This window comes from Microplitis mediator, chromosome 2 (assembly GCF_029852145.1).
Source record: "Microplitis mediator isolate UGA2020A chromosome 2, iyMicMedi2.1, whole genome shotgun sequence".
NCBI lineage: Eukaryota > Metazoa > Arthropoda > Insecta > Hymenoptera > Braconidae > Microplitis > Microplitis mediator.
Genome location: NC_079970.1, coordinates 4,689,999 through 4,706,251, shown reverse-complemented (window position 1 = coordinate 4,706,251; position 16,253 = coordinate 4,689,999). Strand labels below are relative to the sequence as shown.

Below are 16,253 nucleotides of genomic sequence, written 5' to 3'. Positions count from 1 at the left end.
TAAATAAATTTGAATTATTGTAAATATTTTATGACGAACGAGTTAAGACAATGATAGGTAAGAAATTAATCTGGTTAATGGATAATAAATTAAAAGTCTCGGGTAATTAAAAAAATTAAAAGCATTTTCTGTGAACAATTGACGGTCCAGATTCATCGTACTCTTGTTTAGAAATCCACATCTGTTGGAATGTACTGAGACTTGCCAGGATAGAGCCACCAATCCATACCGAGTACTTCCTCTCCGGTGGAGCGATTATTTTTATTTTCATGGTCGAAGGAGCAAGCGCTGTTATTTCTTTCTGCATTCTATCAGCGATACCCGGATACATTGTGGTACCACCAGACAGAACTGAATTTGCGTAAAGATCTTTACGGATATCAACATCACACTTCATTATAGAGTTATAAGTTGTTTCATGAATCCCGCATGACTCCATACCGAGGAAGCTGGGTTGGAACATTGCCTCAGGGCATCGGAAACGTTCATTTCCAATTGTTATTACCTAATTAACACATAATTAATGATATAATATGATGTATAGTATAATATCATGGCAATAATTATTTAAAAATGAATACCTGTCCATCTGGAAGCTCGTAACTTTTTTCAAGAGCACTTGATTCCGCGGCCGTAGCCATTTCCTGCTGGAAGTCAAGAGCGACATAGCAAAGTTTCTCCTTGATATCGCGTACAATTTCACGTTCGGCAGTGGTTGTAAATGAGTATCCTCGCTCAGTGAGAATCTTCATCAAGTAATCCGTGAGATCTCGGCCCGCAAGATCGAGACGCAAAATCGCATGCGGCAATGCGTATCCTAACATAAATTAAATTTGTTATCGAGTAATTTTTAGTAGTCATAAAAGGACATTAAGTGTAATAAACTTGTATCCTTGTACTGAAAACGTGTTTCCATAAAGAGCCGTACTGATCTAAAGGTCAAACCCCTATTTGGTAAAGTAATCTTAAACTTTTTTTGGCTCTATTCACATTAATAAATAAATATGAGAAAGTTTTTTACGTGAAACTTGGAATTCAATTGTCTGAATGAATGACTGAATTAATGAATGAAATAGTATAAACATATAGGATACCTTCATAAATGGGGACCGTGTGAGAAACACCGTCTCCGCTATCCAAAACAATACCCGTAGTTCTTCCCGAAGCATATAGTGACAGCACAGCTTGAATGGCGACGTACATTGCGGGTGAATTGAAAGTTTCAAACATAATCTGGGTCATTTTTTCTCTATTTGCTTTGGGATTCAACGGCGCTTCCGTTAATAGGACCGGATGTTCTTCAGGCGCGATTCTCAACTCATTGTAAAACGTGTGGTGCCAAATTTTTTCCATATCATCCCAATTAGTGACGATCCCATGCTCGATCGGGTATTTAACTGTCAGCACACCCCGTTTGCTCTGGGCTTCATCTCCAACGTAACTGTCTTTTTGGCCCATACCCACCATTATTCCCTATATCAAAACAATAAACCCATAGTTTTTTTCTTCTTCTCAATATTTTACAAAAGTTATAAATAAATTACTCATACCTGGTATCTAGGTCTGCCGACAATCGATGGAAAAACAGCACGGGGTGCGTCATCCCCCGCGAAACCGGCTTTGCACATCCCAGATCCATTGTCAACAACAAGAGCTGCCACATCATCGTCACACATCTTGAATTATTTATTAATCAACACTCAAACAACAACACAAACTGATCGATTTGTATTTATTATTTTTTTTTCAAATAATCGCGGTATTAATTGACTAGAATTATGAAAAATTTGAACGAACCGCGATGGTGTGCGAACGTCTTGTTTTAAAAAGCAGTAATATATGTGCGAGTGAAGCTAACGCGCGGTTCTTTATATCAACTCCCCTCTTAATCAACGGTGTTTTTTTTATCTTAGCATATATGGACAAACGCTCGTACACACGTTGCTCTAAATAAACTTACAGCCTTTTATACATTTTCAATGCTATATCATTAACGTTTTTTGGAATCTTATATTATATATATATATTTGTACAAATTTCTCCGATTATTATCAATCTCTTCACATCAACACAATAGACTTTTCACTCCTTACTTAAATGATAGTGCTATTTGTCGCATTACCATAAATTCTATTTCTATATATATTGAGATTTATATATTTCAATAAAAAAAAGTATATATTTTTTTGAATTTAAGTAAATGCGCGCGCTAATTACTTTTGATTACTGTCGCCAATTAATTATCAAACTTGTTGATGCAGACTGACTGAATCCTGTGATAACCAGAGCATATAAAGTTTATATATATTTTATTTAAAATCTTGCTTTTCTTCTCCTCAGTACAAGGCTTTGTCTTTTTCTTAATCAACAACTTGGGCGACTACATCACGAGAGAAATTACATCGCTAAAATTTAGTTCACTGAAAATCTTCATTAATATCATCATCATCATCATCATCATCATCATCATAAATAAATAGATTTAACAATCGGTGATGAGAAAATCACGCGAACTTTTGTCGAGTAAAAAAAATTTGGAAATTTAATTTGCTATCATAAGTTTTCCTATTATATATATGTATAATTATTGATATGTATCACTTTACCTTGCGTTAAATTATCCTTGACCTCAATTTAATACTGGTAGTCTAGTAATATATATAACTATAACGAATTTGTATATAAATTGGCAATAATGACTGTAGAAAATTGATTGATAATTAAATTGTTTAAAAACTAAATTTATACTTTGATCTGATAAATCCTTGCCATCAAAGGACACGAGTGGTGAAGGTAAACTACTTAATACTTAAGTTTAAATCATTGACTCTTCAATCGGGTGTCGAGACAATTTACTATTCTTATTTTTATGACACATCCGTGTTTCGTATGTTTAAAAAAAACACTACCATTAAATTACTATACTTTTTTTAAAAATAAATCATCAGTGTCAATGTCATTTTTAGAAAAAAATTAAACGATCAATAAGACGGTAATTAGTCTCTATCTTAAAGTGTTAATTGGATTGAATAAAGTTAATTATAAGTTAATAAAAAAATAACATTCGATTAATGTGTGAAACGAAGTATCCAAGTGATGAATGAAAAATTGTTTCTTCTTCTTTTTTATTCGCTACAGTTTTGTAGTTGCAGATGAACTTCAAGGCTGTTTAAATATTTCTTGAGAGTCAACGGTGATCATCGTTCCATAGGATGCTTATGACGCACATTTTAACATCATTATGGATTGCATTCCTTAATTAACGGTTTGGTCAATAGCATTAATTAGGCTGTAAAGTAGTAGCGTGTCTAGTCTATTTATATATAATTTCTTATCAATTTACTATTTACTTCCTTATATTGCTCGCTGTCGATGACACTAATACCCAGATTTAATTACAAATAAATAAATTAATAAACTATTTTATTATTAAGTACAGGAATAGGAATTTTTTTATTATTTTAAAAGACACAACGTTTGGATTTATAACAAAATAAAGTTTTATTTATCCCAAAGACCAATTTCTTTCATACGCGTTTGGAAATATTTTTCAAGTGCGTTCGCACATCTGTAATATTCAGTATCAGGGCTGTTGTACAAACGACAATTTGTAAATATCCTCGTCATGTCTGCGATGAAGAGTCTTCGGGTCACGTAATATCTGGCTTTCAATCGCTCAGTCATAGTTTTAAGGTCTGTAATAAAAAAAAAATAATAATTAATTGTAATTAAAATACTGTTTTAAATATAAAAAATAATATCTTACCCATTGGATATTTAATATGATCGTAGTAATCGGGAACGTCATTTTTATCTACAGGTTTGAGGAATGGCCATGCAGTGCTGTGGTTTTTAACGCTATTTAAAACACTTTTCAGTGCATTGTAGAGGGAATCTGTGATATCAAGACAAGCTTCCATAGGTTCCGGGCCCTGGCTGCCTTTGGCGACACCCCGTGTTCTTGTTTGTGCGTAATTTTTCCATCCGGTTTCCCGGATGCCCGGTATAGATTCAACAGGAATACCTCTGACCCCCTCCTTGAAGCACGACAAGCCCGGATGTACTTTTTGGATCTCCTGTTGTCTCTGCTGAATCAACTTCTTTACTATTTCCTTCTGCTTTCTGATAACAGCCGTGAACTCTGTGTAAACTATTTTTGCATTAAGCTCGCAATGCATCAACGTGGCACCTTCGTAATCTTTTATGTATCCCTGATACATAGCACGTGGTAATTTAATATCTTTGCTGAAGCCTTGTTTTTTGAAGTAACCGATTGCAAATTCATCGGCAAATGTCAAAAAATGAAGGATATTATTTTTAATATGATAGTCTTTCAACATATTCATCAAATGTGTGCCGTAACCTTTTACTTGTTCTTGACTGGTAACAGCGCAAAAAACAATTTCGGTAAATCCCTGAGTTGCAAACATTCTAAAACAAATTCCACCAATTGGCCTGCCGTCTTTAATCAGCGCCAACGTCTTGTGTTTTGGATCGAACACCAGCTGCGAGATGTATTCCTTGGGCATTCGAGGTAATTGATGGCTGAATACATTGTGGAGACCTATCAGCCAGAGCATTGTCTGCTTGGACACCGGTTGAGTCAAACTGTTGCCAATAACATGAAACTCAATTATTTTTTTGGCTTCCTCCAGCTTAGCAGTTTCGTCTCTTGGTACATTTGGCGGGAAAACAGCGTCCGGACCGCACATATAATTTGGGTCATTTATTGTGTCCAACACAACAGCAACCGTCTCCTCAGGCAAATCCTCGAATGCTTCTTCAGTTCGTTTTTTCTTACTCTCAGATCTGCCTTCAGCATGCGGTCGTTTATCGCCCACTCTTTTAACTCCAGGACTTATATTTATTGTCGTGAAATTGTCTTTATCATTAGGAGTCAATGTTACCTTTTCAAATTCACCTGTGCGTCGTCCAGCGTTGCTTTTAGAATCAAGTGACAGATGCAAATGATACGGCGGTACTTGTTTAAATTCAGGATCCCAAATAGGTGATGTGTTTGAGAAAATTTCACCCTCCAGCATAGACAGAAATTTAGGAAAATGAGTCAACACGAGAACACGTTTGTCCGGCGACATTTTATCTCGTTCGCTGTGACATTTATCCATAAGTTGACGGCATACAGATTTAAATACTGCCTGTAACATTGTTTTACCAAACACCAGTGTAGTATCATAGTGAGGCAGTGAATCACAGAATGCTGGTACATGACAATAAACAAGCCATCTTGTATAATTTATTTTGTACGGAGTTGGATCCTCAAGATTAGCAGACAATCTACGGGCACTTGGTGTCTCAAAGTTCCAATGATTAAGACAATGAAGAAACATTTTCGCGAGATCATACATTGCTTGCCAATCGTGTTGTGGTAAATGACTAAATTTATATAAAACAAAATTACTTATCGCTTTGGCAATACTTGGTCGTTCAAAAGGCGGTTGTCCAAGAGGTGCTTCCACAGCTGGTTTAGTCATGGCCAGTATGTTTCTTCTTAATAATTTAAATAAATAATAGTAAACCTTTTTGGTGTCTGGATCTTCCTCGCGATGCATACCCATAAATATGTTGTCAACATCGACCACCATACCCAGTAATCTATTGATCTCTTCGTCAGACTGTTTCTGTAAATGACTAATGTGATTGTCCAGAGTATGAGTGCAACTTCGACAGGGATCAGTGAAATTAGTGACTGGTTGCTGTTGCTGTTGCTGTTGCTGTCCCAGATCTTTCTGGGGTGACTTTATCGGTTGCTGACTATTTTTCCACCCATTGCATTTACACTCTTCTACTTGGCAGAGGCTGTAATTCGCTAGTTTCAATAATTTTTTAAGCTGCGGCCAGTTAAATACGTGCTGTTTGCGTTGTTGGATACGCTGGAGATTATTTGAACGACTGACTTGGTCTGGTGGACGTGGTGAATTAACATTTGAGCTTGTTGTCCCTGAGTTCTGACTCGTGCTACTGACAGACTGACCTGCTTCTTCAGTTGGTACAGCAGCCGTTACTCTGTTTACTTCTTCCGATGACATTTCTTTATTTATTCAATCTGCTGTCATTTATTTAAATATCCGACACCGTGGAGAAGAAGATATTTCAGTTTTTGTTTTCATATATATTTTATTTCAGAGCAGCATTGGTGAACTAAATATAACCTCTTGTTTATACATTTTCTGATATTTAATTCTGTTAATTTTTTATTGTTTACTTACGATATTTTCTAAGTAGATTTTACATTCAAATCAATGATAGAGAACAGATTTATTTAATTAATTGTTATTGTCAATAAGTATTTTTGATACTTATTACTGTAAATAATAAAACTCAATCTCAATGTGTATTTATCACGAAGTTACTGTCGTATAGCAAGCAGAGGAGTAGTTTTATTGAAAGTGTGTGATTTTACCATCATTGCAAAACCACGAGCAAGTTTAAATTCTATGAATAGATGGCTCTGTGGTAATCAAGAAGGCGTCGAAAAATTCCCAGGTGTGCCAATTCCCACCTGGTTGGCAGCACTGTCAGGATAATGCTGAATTATAGATGTCGATAACGACATTTACAATTTAATTGACCGATGGTTGCAATTATTCGTCATTTCAAAATTTAAAATTAAGATTCTCAATGCAGAGAATCTAGAGCACAGAGCAAAGTAAAGGAGAATTATGATGACCTCTGATCGGAGAAACCCAAACAAGTCCTGAGAAAAATTTATTTTGGGACTTATGATTCATATGAAGATTAATGATGATACTGAAGTTAGCAGACGTCTAATAATTTTTGGATTTTTTTTTTAGACGATAAACCATAAAAAAAAATATTTGAAAAAATTGCACCTGTAACTTTTTAAATTTTCTACATGTGCATATTTTTATTTCATTTTTTTGCAATTGATTTGTTGGAGAACAAAAATTCAAAAATTTTTAAATGTCTGCTAACTTCAGGGTCATGATTAATGAGGATAAATGAAGATGAATGAGGATGACTCTGCCCATGTATTTTTATAAAGAGTGGCCCGTAACTTTACTCCTGTTGGGAATAATTGAACACAATGCTGATATTTTATGTTCATTATGATGTCCTCTAGGAGAAGAAACCCTAAAAAGTCCTAAGAAAATATATACAAATGTATATGTTTGTATACAATTATATAGAATTGAATATAATTATATATAATCTATACGAAGACATTATGTGATTATATTCATTTGTATACAATTTTGTATAAAATTGTATATACATTGTATACAGATTGTATACAATTAGATATAATTATGTACGATTGTATACAATTGGATCAGGCCATTTTTTCTACCCAATTTATATATAATTTTATACAATTGTATAAAATATTTTTTCATCGGGATTCTATTAGAGGTATAGACAGTTGGCACGGTTTTTAAATTGATAATTTACTTTGTTGATTTACTGCACTGAGAAGAGATTTTTCTTTGGACAATTAAATTGGTTTTGTTGAATTCTGTTAAGCTAAAAATTATTTGGGACAACTAAATTTTATTACGTCAATATAATCTTTTTTATCATTTTTAACAAATGATTTAATGGACTCTATTTGAGCTTGACCTCATACGGGCCTCGAAAATGAGATAAAACAGGCCAAAATGCTGATTTTAGCAATATACCCTTAGCATATTATTAATTATATTTGAACAATAAAATTAATTAATGAGCCAAATTGAAAAAAATTTTCACCTTTGATCGATTTATTCGTCATTTCAAAATTTAAAATTAAGATTCTCAATGCAGAGAATCTAGAGCTCAGAGCAAAGTAAAGGAGAATTATTATGACCTCTGGTCGGAGAAACCCAAACAAGTCCTGAGAAAAATTTATTTTGGGACTTATGATTCATATAAAGATTAATATTCTGAACGTTTTTTGTTCATTATGATGTCCTCTAGGAGGAGAAACCCTAAAAAGTCCTAAGAAAATTTTATTTTTTGAGTTATTGACGTCAGGCAGATGATACTGTCCATGTCTTTTTACATAGTAGCCCATACCTTCCTTCTTAATGGAAAAAACTCCTCTGTATATCAATATTTTTTTTATCATTACAATGTCTTCTAGTAGGAGAAACAAAAAAGTTAAGAAACAAAATTATTATGACTTATAGGAGGAAATATATTATTAATATTTGCAAGTTTCACGAGACACGGTAGTATTTCGCGCCAAGTACACGTCAAAACACATATATATGTATATGTGTGAATTATTACTACTATCACTACGATCACTGCTACTTATGACTGACTTGTTGAACCACGAAATTAAAAAAATTTACCCGCCGAAAAGTTTTATAAACAAAATTACATTCGCATCGTTAAAATATCAAACTCATAGAAATATAAGTTACTGTTATTTTTTAAAAATACAAGTAAAATCAATTATATGTCGAGTTTATAAATACACATACTCTTAAAATTTTCTTTTTTTTTGTGTATATATAAAAATAATATCATTAGGCCTCGGGTTCTTTCATATCCCGCACCTTAGTCAAATTCAAATTTTAAATCAAATTCAAATTCATTTTTAAACTAGTCAAATTCCAAAGTCGGTGACGGGATGAATCCCAGGGCTAAAAGACCTCACACTTTTTGTGTGAAAAATTTTTTTGGCAATCGCTGGGATTCGAACCTACGCTTGGTCAGTGATCAAGTTCCAGAGCCCTAAGTCTATCTTAAAAAAAGTAGGGGGAGAGTTAAGTGACACCTATTGAATGCAGTAATAATCGTCTGTCTCGATCTTTCTTCATTAGTCGTCAGTTTCTCATTGTGACTCTGATTAGTGATGTTCCGGTTAGTGATCGAGATTCAAATTTCGATTATTACGCAATAAAAAATTCCTTCAGAAATTGAAATCTTTATTGATTCACACAGCGATGGATGGTTTACCAATAATCGATTTACCGATGCTGATAGGGTTCTTTGACAGAAAAAACTACCAGTTTGATGAAGAAGCAGTAGAAAGTATGCTTTTGTTTGATCTCGAAGGGTAATAATACTATTCTTATTTTAATGCAACTTTATTTTATCTAACAATCGATATATTTTTATGCATTTATTCAAAAATAATATTTTTAGTCACGGACATCAAGTAGTTGGCAATATCAAAGTAGAACGCAAGGGAGATATCGCGACTCTGGAAGCTGATGTTTCATTTTCTGAAACCGGATATTCCTCTGTTACCATTGAGGTTAACGAGAAGAATTTAACGATAAACAAAGCAGCGTGCAAGTGTGTTGCTACTGATAAAAGTATTTATTTTGAATAAAATGGTTCTATTTATTTTTTGTCATTATTGGCATTACTATATATTTTACTCGTTCATGATTTTTTAGATCTCTGTAATCATGTACCTTTTTTACTAAAGTGGTTGGTTGCTAAATCCGAAAATAATAATCGTCCGATTAGTTCTCATTCTACATCGAAAAAAATTCCAGTATTTGATGACACTCGTTGCTCACAAAATCTAGCATATTATCTAGACAACCTAGATCTGAACGAAAATGCCCCGGTAACCAAGACGATTTATAAACCTGAGAGATTTGATAGAGAATCGGCTGAAATTGACTTCTACAATGAAATTTTGGACGATACTGATCCTCATTTCATGACAGAAATTTCAAGCTGTTCTTTATTTTCAATGAAATTTCGTTACGATACTGAATATTATGAAATAATTACTCCCGACGGGTTTATCAGAGACGCGAGAGCGAGTATCAAAGAAGAAACGTGCCTGGAGATAGAAAAGTACACGACATTCAAACGGTACAATCGGGTTTGGCGCGAACTGATGTTCGGAAGACTCACTCAAGTGGACTTGAGAAATTTAGTTGAGAACCCGGCATACTTTCGTACAAAACCACGAATATTAGATATTTTGAATTTGAAAATTGATCATCATTGTACTGAAAAGCACACCCGAATAAATCAAAGCAAAAAATTTAAGTGCCAAGTTCTTGACGCTATTAGCGGGCGCATCGATAAGCCGATTGATAAAGCTGGCTTAGTTTTGAACAAAAATTATCCGGTTTTTTTCGCAACACCTGACGGTATCGGCGACAATTTCGTTGTGGAAATAAAACGACCTACCAGTCATATTTTTATTGAAAAATATTATCGAGAAGATCAACTAACAGACGCAGCTAAAGCTGAGATCCAGCTGCAGATGCTGTTGTCCGGAAAGAAAACTGGTTATTTTTGTGTTGTTGATCCATATTTTAATACTTCTCGTAATATTGATATCGTCCAAGTTGAGTTTGATCCAGATTTTATCAATCCTATTGTTGATAAAGCCCGGACTTATTGGATAGAAAATTGTTTTCCGAAAATTATAAAACAAACATACGAACAATTAAACGAAAGTTTTTGACTTATTGTAGGTTCTGAGTAGTTGGCGCCTATTTCCCATAAAATTTTTTTTTTTTAAATTTATTTTTTTCTAAAAGTTTATATGCCGCAATAATTTTTAAAAATTATTCGTATTTTCTAGACTAGGCTTTAGTATCATGAGTACAATTATTGATTAATTATCTCAATAAAAAATAAAACTGCTGGTAATTGCATACTTTGCCATAAATAATTTAATAATTAATAATTTTTTTTATTAAATAAGAGTTTTCATACATGAGCGTTAACAAAAATTATTTTCTGTTATTACCCTAGAGTAAAATCATGGCGATTTTTTGTAAAAGTTTAAACTAATATTTGTTTAGTTCAAACCTTAAATAAACATGTATTCTTTATATCATGAGTAATAAATTTCTTTCTTACGACTGAATGTGAACCAAAAATTTGAATCATGATATGCTGATAAGAGGATAAGAACAAGTTAGGAAGTTATGAAACTGTTTTTATTGCTGATAAATAATATAAGAGAAGTGGATACGATTGGGAGGTCAGTGATAAATTAAATAAGACAAGGAGGACCAATAAGTATAACATGTATTTTTTAAATTTCTTTATAAATTTCTATTACTTATTATTTATGTGATTAGTTCTATATTTTCTATGGGATTTCTCTGGGATTTCCAGAGAATTTAACTTGCGATAATTCTATTTTTTTTTTACAACTCCGAATGCTGGGTCTATATTTTCTATGGGATTTCTATGGGATTTCTCTGGGATTTCCAGCGAATTTAACTTGCGATAATTCCATGTTTTTTAAAACTCCGAGTGCTAGGTCTATATTTTCTATGGGATTTCTCTGGGATTTCCAGAGAATTTAACTTGCGATAATTCTATTTTTTTTTACAACTCCGAATGCTGGGTCTATATTTTCTATGGGATTTCTATGGGATTTCTCTGGGATTTCCAGAGAATTTAACTTGCAATAATTCTATTTTTTTTAAAACTCCGAGTGCTAGGTCTATATTTTCTATGGGATTCCTATGGGATTTTTCTGGGATTTCCAGAGAATTTAACTTGCGATAATTCTATTTTTTTTTACAACTCAGAATGCTGGGTCTATATTTTCTATGGGATTTCTATGGGATTTCTCTGGGATTTCCAGCGAATTTAACTTGCGATAATTCCATGTTTTTTAAAACTCCGAGTGCTAGGTCTATATTTTCTATGGGATTTCTATGGGATTTCTCTGGGATTTCCAGAGAATTTAACTTGCAATAATTCTATTTTTTTTAAAACTCCGAGTGCTAGGTCTATATTTTCTATGGGATTCCTATGGGATTTCTCTGGGATTTCCAGAGAATTTCACTTGCGATAATTCTATTTTTTTTTACAACTCAGAATGCTGGGTCTATATTTTCTATGGGATTTCTATGGGATTTCTCTGGGATTTCCAGCGAATTTAACTTGCGATAATTCCATTTTTTTTAAAACTCCGAGTGCTAGGTCTATATTTTCTATGGGATTCCTATGGGATTTCTCTGGGATTTCCAGAGAATTTAACTTACGATAATTCTATTTTTTTTTACAACTCAGAATGCTAGGTCTATATTTTCTATGGGATTTCTATGGGATTTCTCTGGGATTTCCAGAGAATTTAACTTGCGATAATTTTATTTTTTTTAAAACTCCGAGTGCTAGGTCTATATTTTCTATGGGATTCCTATGGGATTTCTCTGGGATTTCCAGAGAATTTAACTTGCGATAATTCTATTTTTTTTTACAACTCAGAATGCTGGGTCTATATTTTCTATGGGATTTCTATGGGATTTCTCTGGGATTTCCAGCGAATTTAACTTGCGATGATTCCATTTTTTTTAAAACTCCGAGTGCTAGGTCTATATTTTCTATGGGATTCCTATGGGATTTCTCTGGGATTTCCAGAGAATTTAACTTACGATAATTCTATTTTTTTTAAAACTCCGAGTGCTAGGTCTATATTTTCTATGGGATTCCTATGGGATTTCTCTGGGATTTCCAGAGAATTTCACTTGCGATAATTCTATTTTTTTTTACAACTCAGAATGCTGGGTCTATATTTTCTATGGGATTTCTATGGGATTTCTCTGGGATTTCCAGCGAATTTAACTTGCGATAATTCCATTTTTTTTAAAACTCCGAGTGCTAGGTCTATATTTTCTATGGGATTCCTATGGGATTTCTCTGGGATTTCCAGAGAATTTAACTTACGATAATTCTATTTTTTTTTACAACTCAGAATGCTAGGTCTATATTTTCTATGGGATTTCTATGGGATTTCTCTGGGATTTCCAGAGAATTTAACTTGCGATAATTCTATTTTTTTTAAAACTCCGAGTGCTAGGTCTATATTTTCTATGGGATTCCTATGGGATTTCTCTGGGATTTCCAGAGAATTTAACTTGCGATAATTCTATTTTTTTTTACAACTCAGAATGCTGGGTCTATATTTTCTATGGGATTTCTATGGGATTTCTCTGGGATTTCCAGCGAATTTAACTTGCGATGATTCCATTTTTTTTTAAACTCCGAGTGCTAGGTCTATATTTTCTATGGGATTCCTATGGGATTTCTCTGGGATTTCCAGAGAATTTAACTTACGATAATTCTATTTTTTTTAAAACTCCGAGTGCTAGGTCTATATTTTCTATGGGATTCCTATGGGATTTCTCTGGGATTTCCAGAGAATTTCACTTGCGATAATTCTATTTTTTTTTTACAACTCCGAATGCTGGGTCTATATTTTCTATGGGATTTCTATGGGATTTCTCTGGGATTTCCAGCGAATTAAACTTGCGATAATTCCATTTTTTTTAAAACTCCGAGTGCTAGGTCTATATTTTCTATGGGATTCCTATGGGATTTCTCTGGGATTTCCAGAGAATTTAACTTACGATAATTCTATTTTTTTTTACAACTCAGAATGCTGGGTCTATATTTTCTATGGGATTTCTATGGGATTTCTCTGGGATTTCCAGCGAATTTAACTTGCGATGATTCCATTTTTTTTAAAACTCCGAGTGCTAGGTCTATATTTTCTATGGGATTCCTATGGGATTTCTCTGGGATTTCCAGAGAATTTAACTTACGATAATTCTATTTTTTTTAAAACTCCGAGTGCTAGGTCTATATTTTCTATGGGATTCCTATGGGATTTCTCTGGGATTTCCAGAGAATTTCACTTGCGATAATTTTTTTTTTTTTTACAACTCAGAATGCTGGGTCTATATTTTCTATGGGATTTCTATGGGATTTCTCTGGGATTTCCAGCGAATTTAACTTGCGATAATTCCATTTTTTTTAAAACTCCGAGTGCTAGGTCTATATTTTCTATGGGATTCCTATGGGATTTCTCTGGGATTTCTAGAGAATTTAACTTGCGATAATTCTATTTTTTTTTACAACTCAGAATGCTAGGTCTATATTTTCTATGGGATTTCTATGGGATTTCTCTGGGATTTCTAGAGAATTTAACTTGCGATAATTCTATTTTTTTTAAAACTCCGAGTGCTAGGTCTATATTTTCTATGGGATTCCTATGGGATTTCTCTGGGATTTCCAGAGAATTTAACTTGCGATAATTCTATTTTTTTTTACAACTCAGAATGCTGGGTCTATATTTTCTATGGGATTTCTATGGGATTTCTCTGGGATTTCCAGCGAATTTAACTTGCGATGATTCCATTTTTTTTAAAACTCCGAGTGCTAGGTCTATATTTTCTATGGGATTCCTATGGGATTTCTCTGGGATTTCCAGAGAATTTAACTTACGATAATTCTATTTTTTTTTACAACTCAGAATGCTAGGTCTATATTTTCTATGGGATTTCTATGGGATTTCTCTGGGATTTCTAGAGAATTTAACTTGCGATAATTCTATTTTTTTTAAAACTCCGAGTGCTAGGTCTATATTTTCTATGGGATTCCTATGGGATTTCTCTGGGATTTCCAGAGAATTTCACTTGCGATAATTCTATTTTTTTTTTACAACTCCGAATGCTGGGTCTATATTTTCTATGGGATTTCTATGGGATTTCTCTGGGATTTCCAGCGAATTTAACTTGCGATAATTCCATTTTTTTTAAAACTCCGAGTGCTAGGTCTATATTTTCTATGGGATTCCTATGGGATTTCTCTGGGATTTCCAGAGAATTTAACTTACGATAATTCTATTTTTTTTTACAACTCAGAATGCTAGGTCTATATTTTCTATGGGATTTCTATGGGATTTCTCTGGGATTTCTAGAGAATTTAACTTGCGATAATTCTATTTTTTTTAAAACTCCGAGTGCTAGGTCTATATTTTCTATGGGATTCCTATGGGATTTCTCTGGGATTTCCAGAGAATTTAACTTGCAATAATTCCATTTTTTTTAAAACTCCGAGTGCTAGGTCTATATTTTCTATGGGATTCCTATGGGATTTCTCTGGGATTTCCAGAGAATTTAACTTACGATAATTCTATTTTTTTTAAAACTCCGAGTGCTAGGTCTATATTTTCTATGGGATTCCTATGGGATTTCTCTGGGATTTCCAGAGAATTTCACTTGCGATAATTCCATTTTTTTTTACAACTCAGAATGCTGGGTCTATATTTTCTATGGGATTTCTATGGGATTTCTCTGGGATTTCCAGCGAATTTAACTTGCGATAATTCCATTTTTTTTAAAACTCCGAGTGCTAGGTCTATATTTTCTATGGGATTCCTATGGGATTTCTCTGGGATTTCCAGAGAATTTAACTTACGATAATTCTATTTTTTTTTACAACTCAGAATGCTAGGTCTATATTTTCTATGGGATTTCTATGGGATTTCTCTGGGATTTCTAGAGAATTTAACTTGCGATAATTCTATTTTTTTTAAAACTCCGAGTGCTAGGTCTATATTTTCTATGGGATTCCTATGGGATTTCTCTGGGATTTCCAGAGAATTTAACTTGCAATAATTCCATTTTTTTTAAAACTCCGAGTGCTAGGTCTATATTTTCTATGGGATTCCTATGGGATTTCTCTGGGATTTCCAGAGAATTTAACTTACGATAATTCTATTTTTTTTTACAACTCAGAATGCTAGGTCTATATTTTCTATGGGATTTCTATGGGATTTCTCTGGGATTTCCAGAGAATTCAACTTGCGATAATTCTATTTTTTTTAAAACTCCGAGTGCTGGGTCTATATTTTCTATGGGATGTCTTTGGGATTTCCAGAGAATTTGACTATGGGATTTCTCTGGGATTTTTCTGGGATTTCCAGAGAATTTAACTGGCGATTTCTGAGACTCTTTCAATCGAAAGTAACAGATAATACCGGAGGAAAAAAAATATTAGAGTCCTAGATTGAGCAATCTTCATCGAAAAAAAAATTTCTCACCAAATATGAGCTCTTAATTCCAATGCTAAGTACTTGCCATTAGATTTCACAGATTTCCCATTTAAAATACACGTAAATTAAATTATTTTTTTTTTAACTTTCTAATACTCAGCTGCGTTTCATGATATCAAGGCGGTTTTGGTCGCAAATTGTAGGGCATTTGGTGTTCTTCAAAAGTGCTCATAGTTACTTAGCTGTAATTCCAGCTGTTTCACTTGTGTCCGTTGCGGAACTCATTTTTCCTATGAAATTGACCTTTATTGGCTTGCAGAACATAAACCAATGAAAGTACATCAAAAATGTTGATAGAAATTTTATAGGAAATTTTATTCCCTTCGAAAAAAGTCCTACGAGTCAAGTCGCTAAAACCGAGTTGTAATCATTTTAATAATTTGAAAAATATAATATAAAAAAAAAATTATAATTGATATTTTTATTAATCAATTTTTATTTAAAATAACAA

General features: G+C 33.3%; 3 protein-coding genes across 3 annotated transcripts; 1 reads left to right on the top strand and 2 right to left on the bottom strand.

The window, feature by feature from the left end:
• Positions 1–103: 103 nt before the first annotated feature.
• Positions 104–1,861, bottom strand: LOC130664113 (actin, clone 403-like). Its single transcript, XM_057463874.1, has 4 exons — positions 1,551–1,861; positions 1,095–1,473; positions 582–817; positions 104–505 (listed from the first exon to the last, which is right to left on the bottom strand). The coding sequence occupies exons 1-4, from the start codon at positions 1,674–1,676 to the stop codon at positions 116–118; spliced, it is 1,131 nt and encodes a 376-aa protein (XP_057319857.1). The 5' UTR covers positions 1,677–1,861; the 3' UTR covers positions 104–115.
• Positions 1,862–3,412: 1,551 nt separating this feature from the next.
• On the bottom strand, positions 3,413–6,389 carry LOC130663382 (histone acetyltransferase KAT2A). Its single transcript, XM_057462562.1, has 3 exons — positions 6,228–6,389; positions 3,767–6,159; positions 3,413–3,695 (listed from the first exon to the last, which is right to left on the bottom strand). Exons 2-3 carry the CDS (start codon positions 6,045–6,047, stop codon positions 3,502–3,504), a joined length of 2,475 nt encoding a protein of 824 aa, XP_057318545.1. The 5' UTR covers positions 6,048–6,159; positions 6,228–6,389; the 3' UTR covers positions 3,413–3,501.
• Positions 6,390–8,776: 2,387 nt separating this feature from the next.
• LOC130662971 (uncharacterized) lies at positions 8,777–10,706 on the top strand. The gene is made up of 3 exons (XM_057461971.1): positions 8,777–9,025; positions 9,115–9,287; positions 9,372–10,706. The coding sequence occupies exons 1-3, from the start codon at positions 8,913–8,915 to the stop codon at positions 10,403–10,405; spliced, it is 1,320 nt and encodes a 439-aa protein (XP_057317954.1). The 5' UTR covers positions 8,777–8,912; the 3' UTR covers positions 10,406–10,706.
• Positions 10,707–16,253: the final 5,547 nt, after the last annotated feature.

Excerpts from the sequence above, each read along its gene's own strand:
- LOC130662971 (XM_057461971.1), top strand. The coding sequence starts at position 8,913 with ATGGATGGTTTACCAATAATCGATTTACCGATGCTGATAGGGTTCTTT. Across the intron at positions 9,026-9,114 it reads CTTTTGTTTGATCTCGAAGG|TCACGGACATCAAGTAGTTG; the intron begins GTAATAATACTA and ends TAATATTTTTAG. Across the intron at positions 9,288-9,371 it reads GTGTGTTGCTACTGATAAAA|ATCTCTGTAATCATGTACCT; the intron begins GTATTTATTTTG and ends ATGATTTTTTAG.
- LOC130663382 (XM_057462562.1), bottom strand. The coding sequence starts at position 6,047 with ATGTCATCGGAAGAAGTAAACAGAGTAACGGCTGCTGTACCAACTGAA. Across the intron at positions 3,696-3,766 it reads TCATATTAAATATCCAATGG|ACCTTAAAACTATGACTGAG; the intron begins GTAAGATATTAT and ends TTTTTATTACAG.
- LOC130664113 (XM_057463874.1), bottom strand. The coding sequence starts at position 1,676 with ATGTGTGACGATGATGTGGCAGCTCTTGTTGTTGACAATGGATCTGGG. Across the intron at positions 1,474-1,550 it reads TCGGCAGACCTAGATACCAG|GGAATAATGGTGGGTATGGG; the intron begins GTATGAGTAATT and ends GTTTTGATATAG. Across the intron at positions 506-581 it reads ACGAGCTTCCAGATGGACAG|GTAATAACAATTGGAAATGA; the intron begins GTATTCATTTTT and ends TGTGTTAATTAG.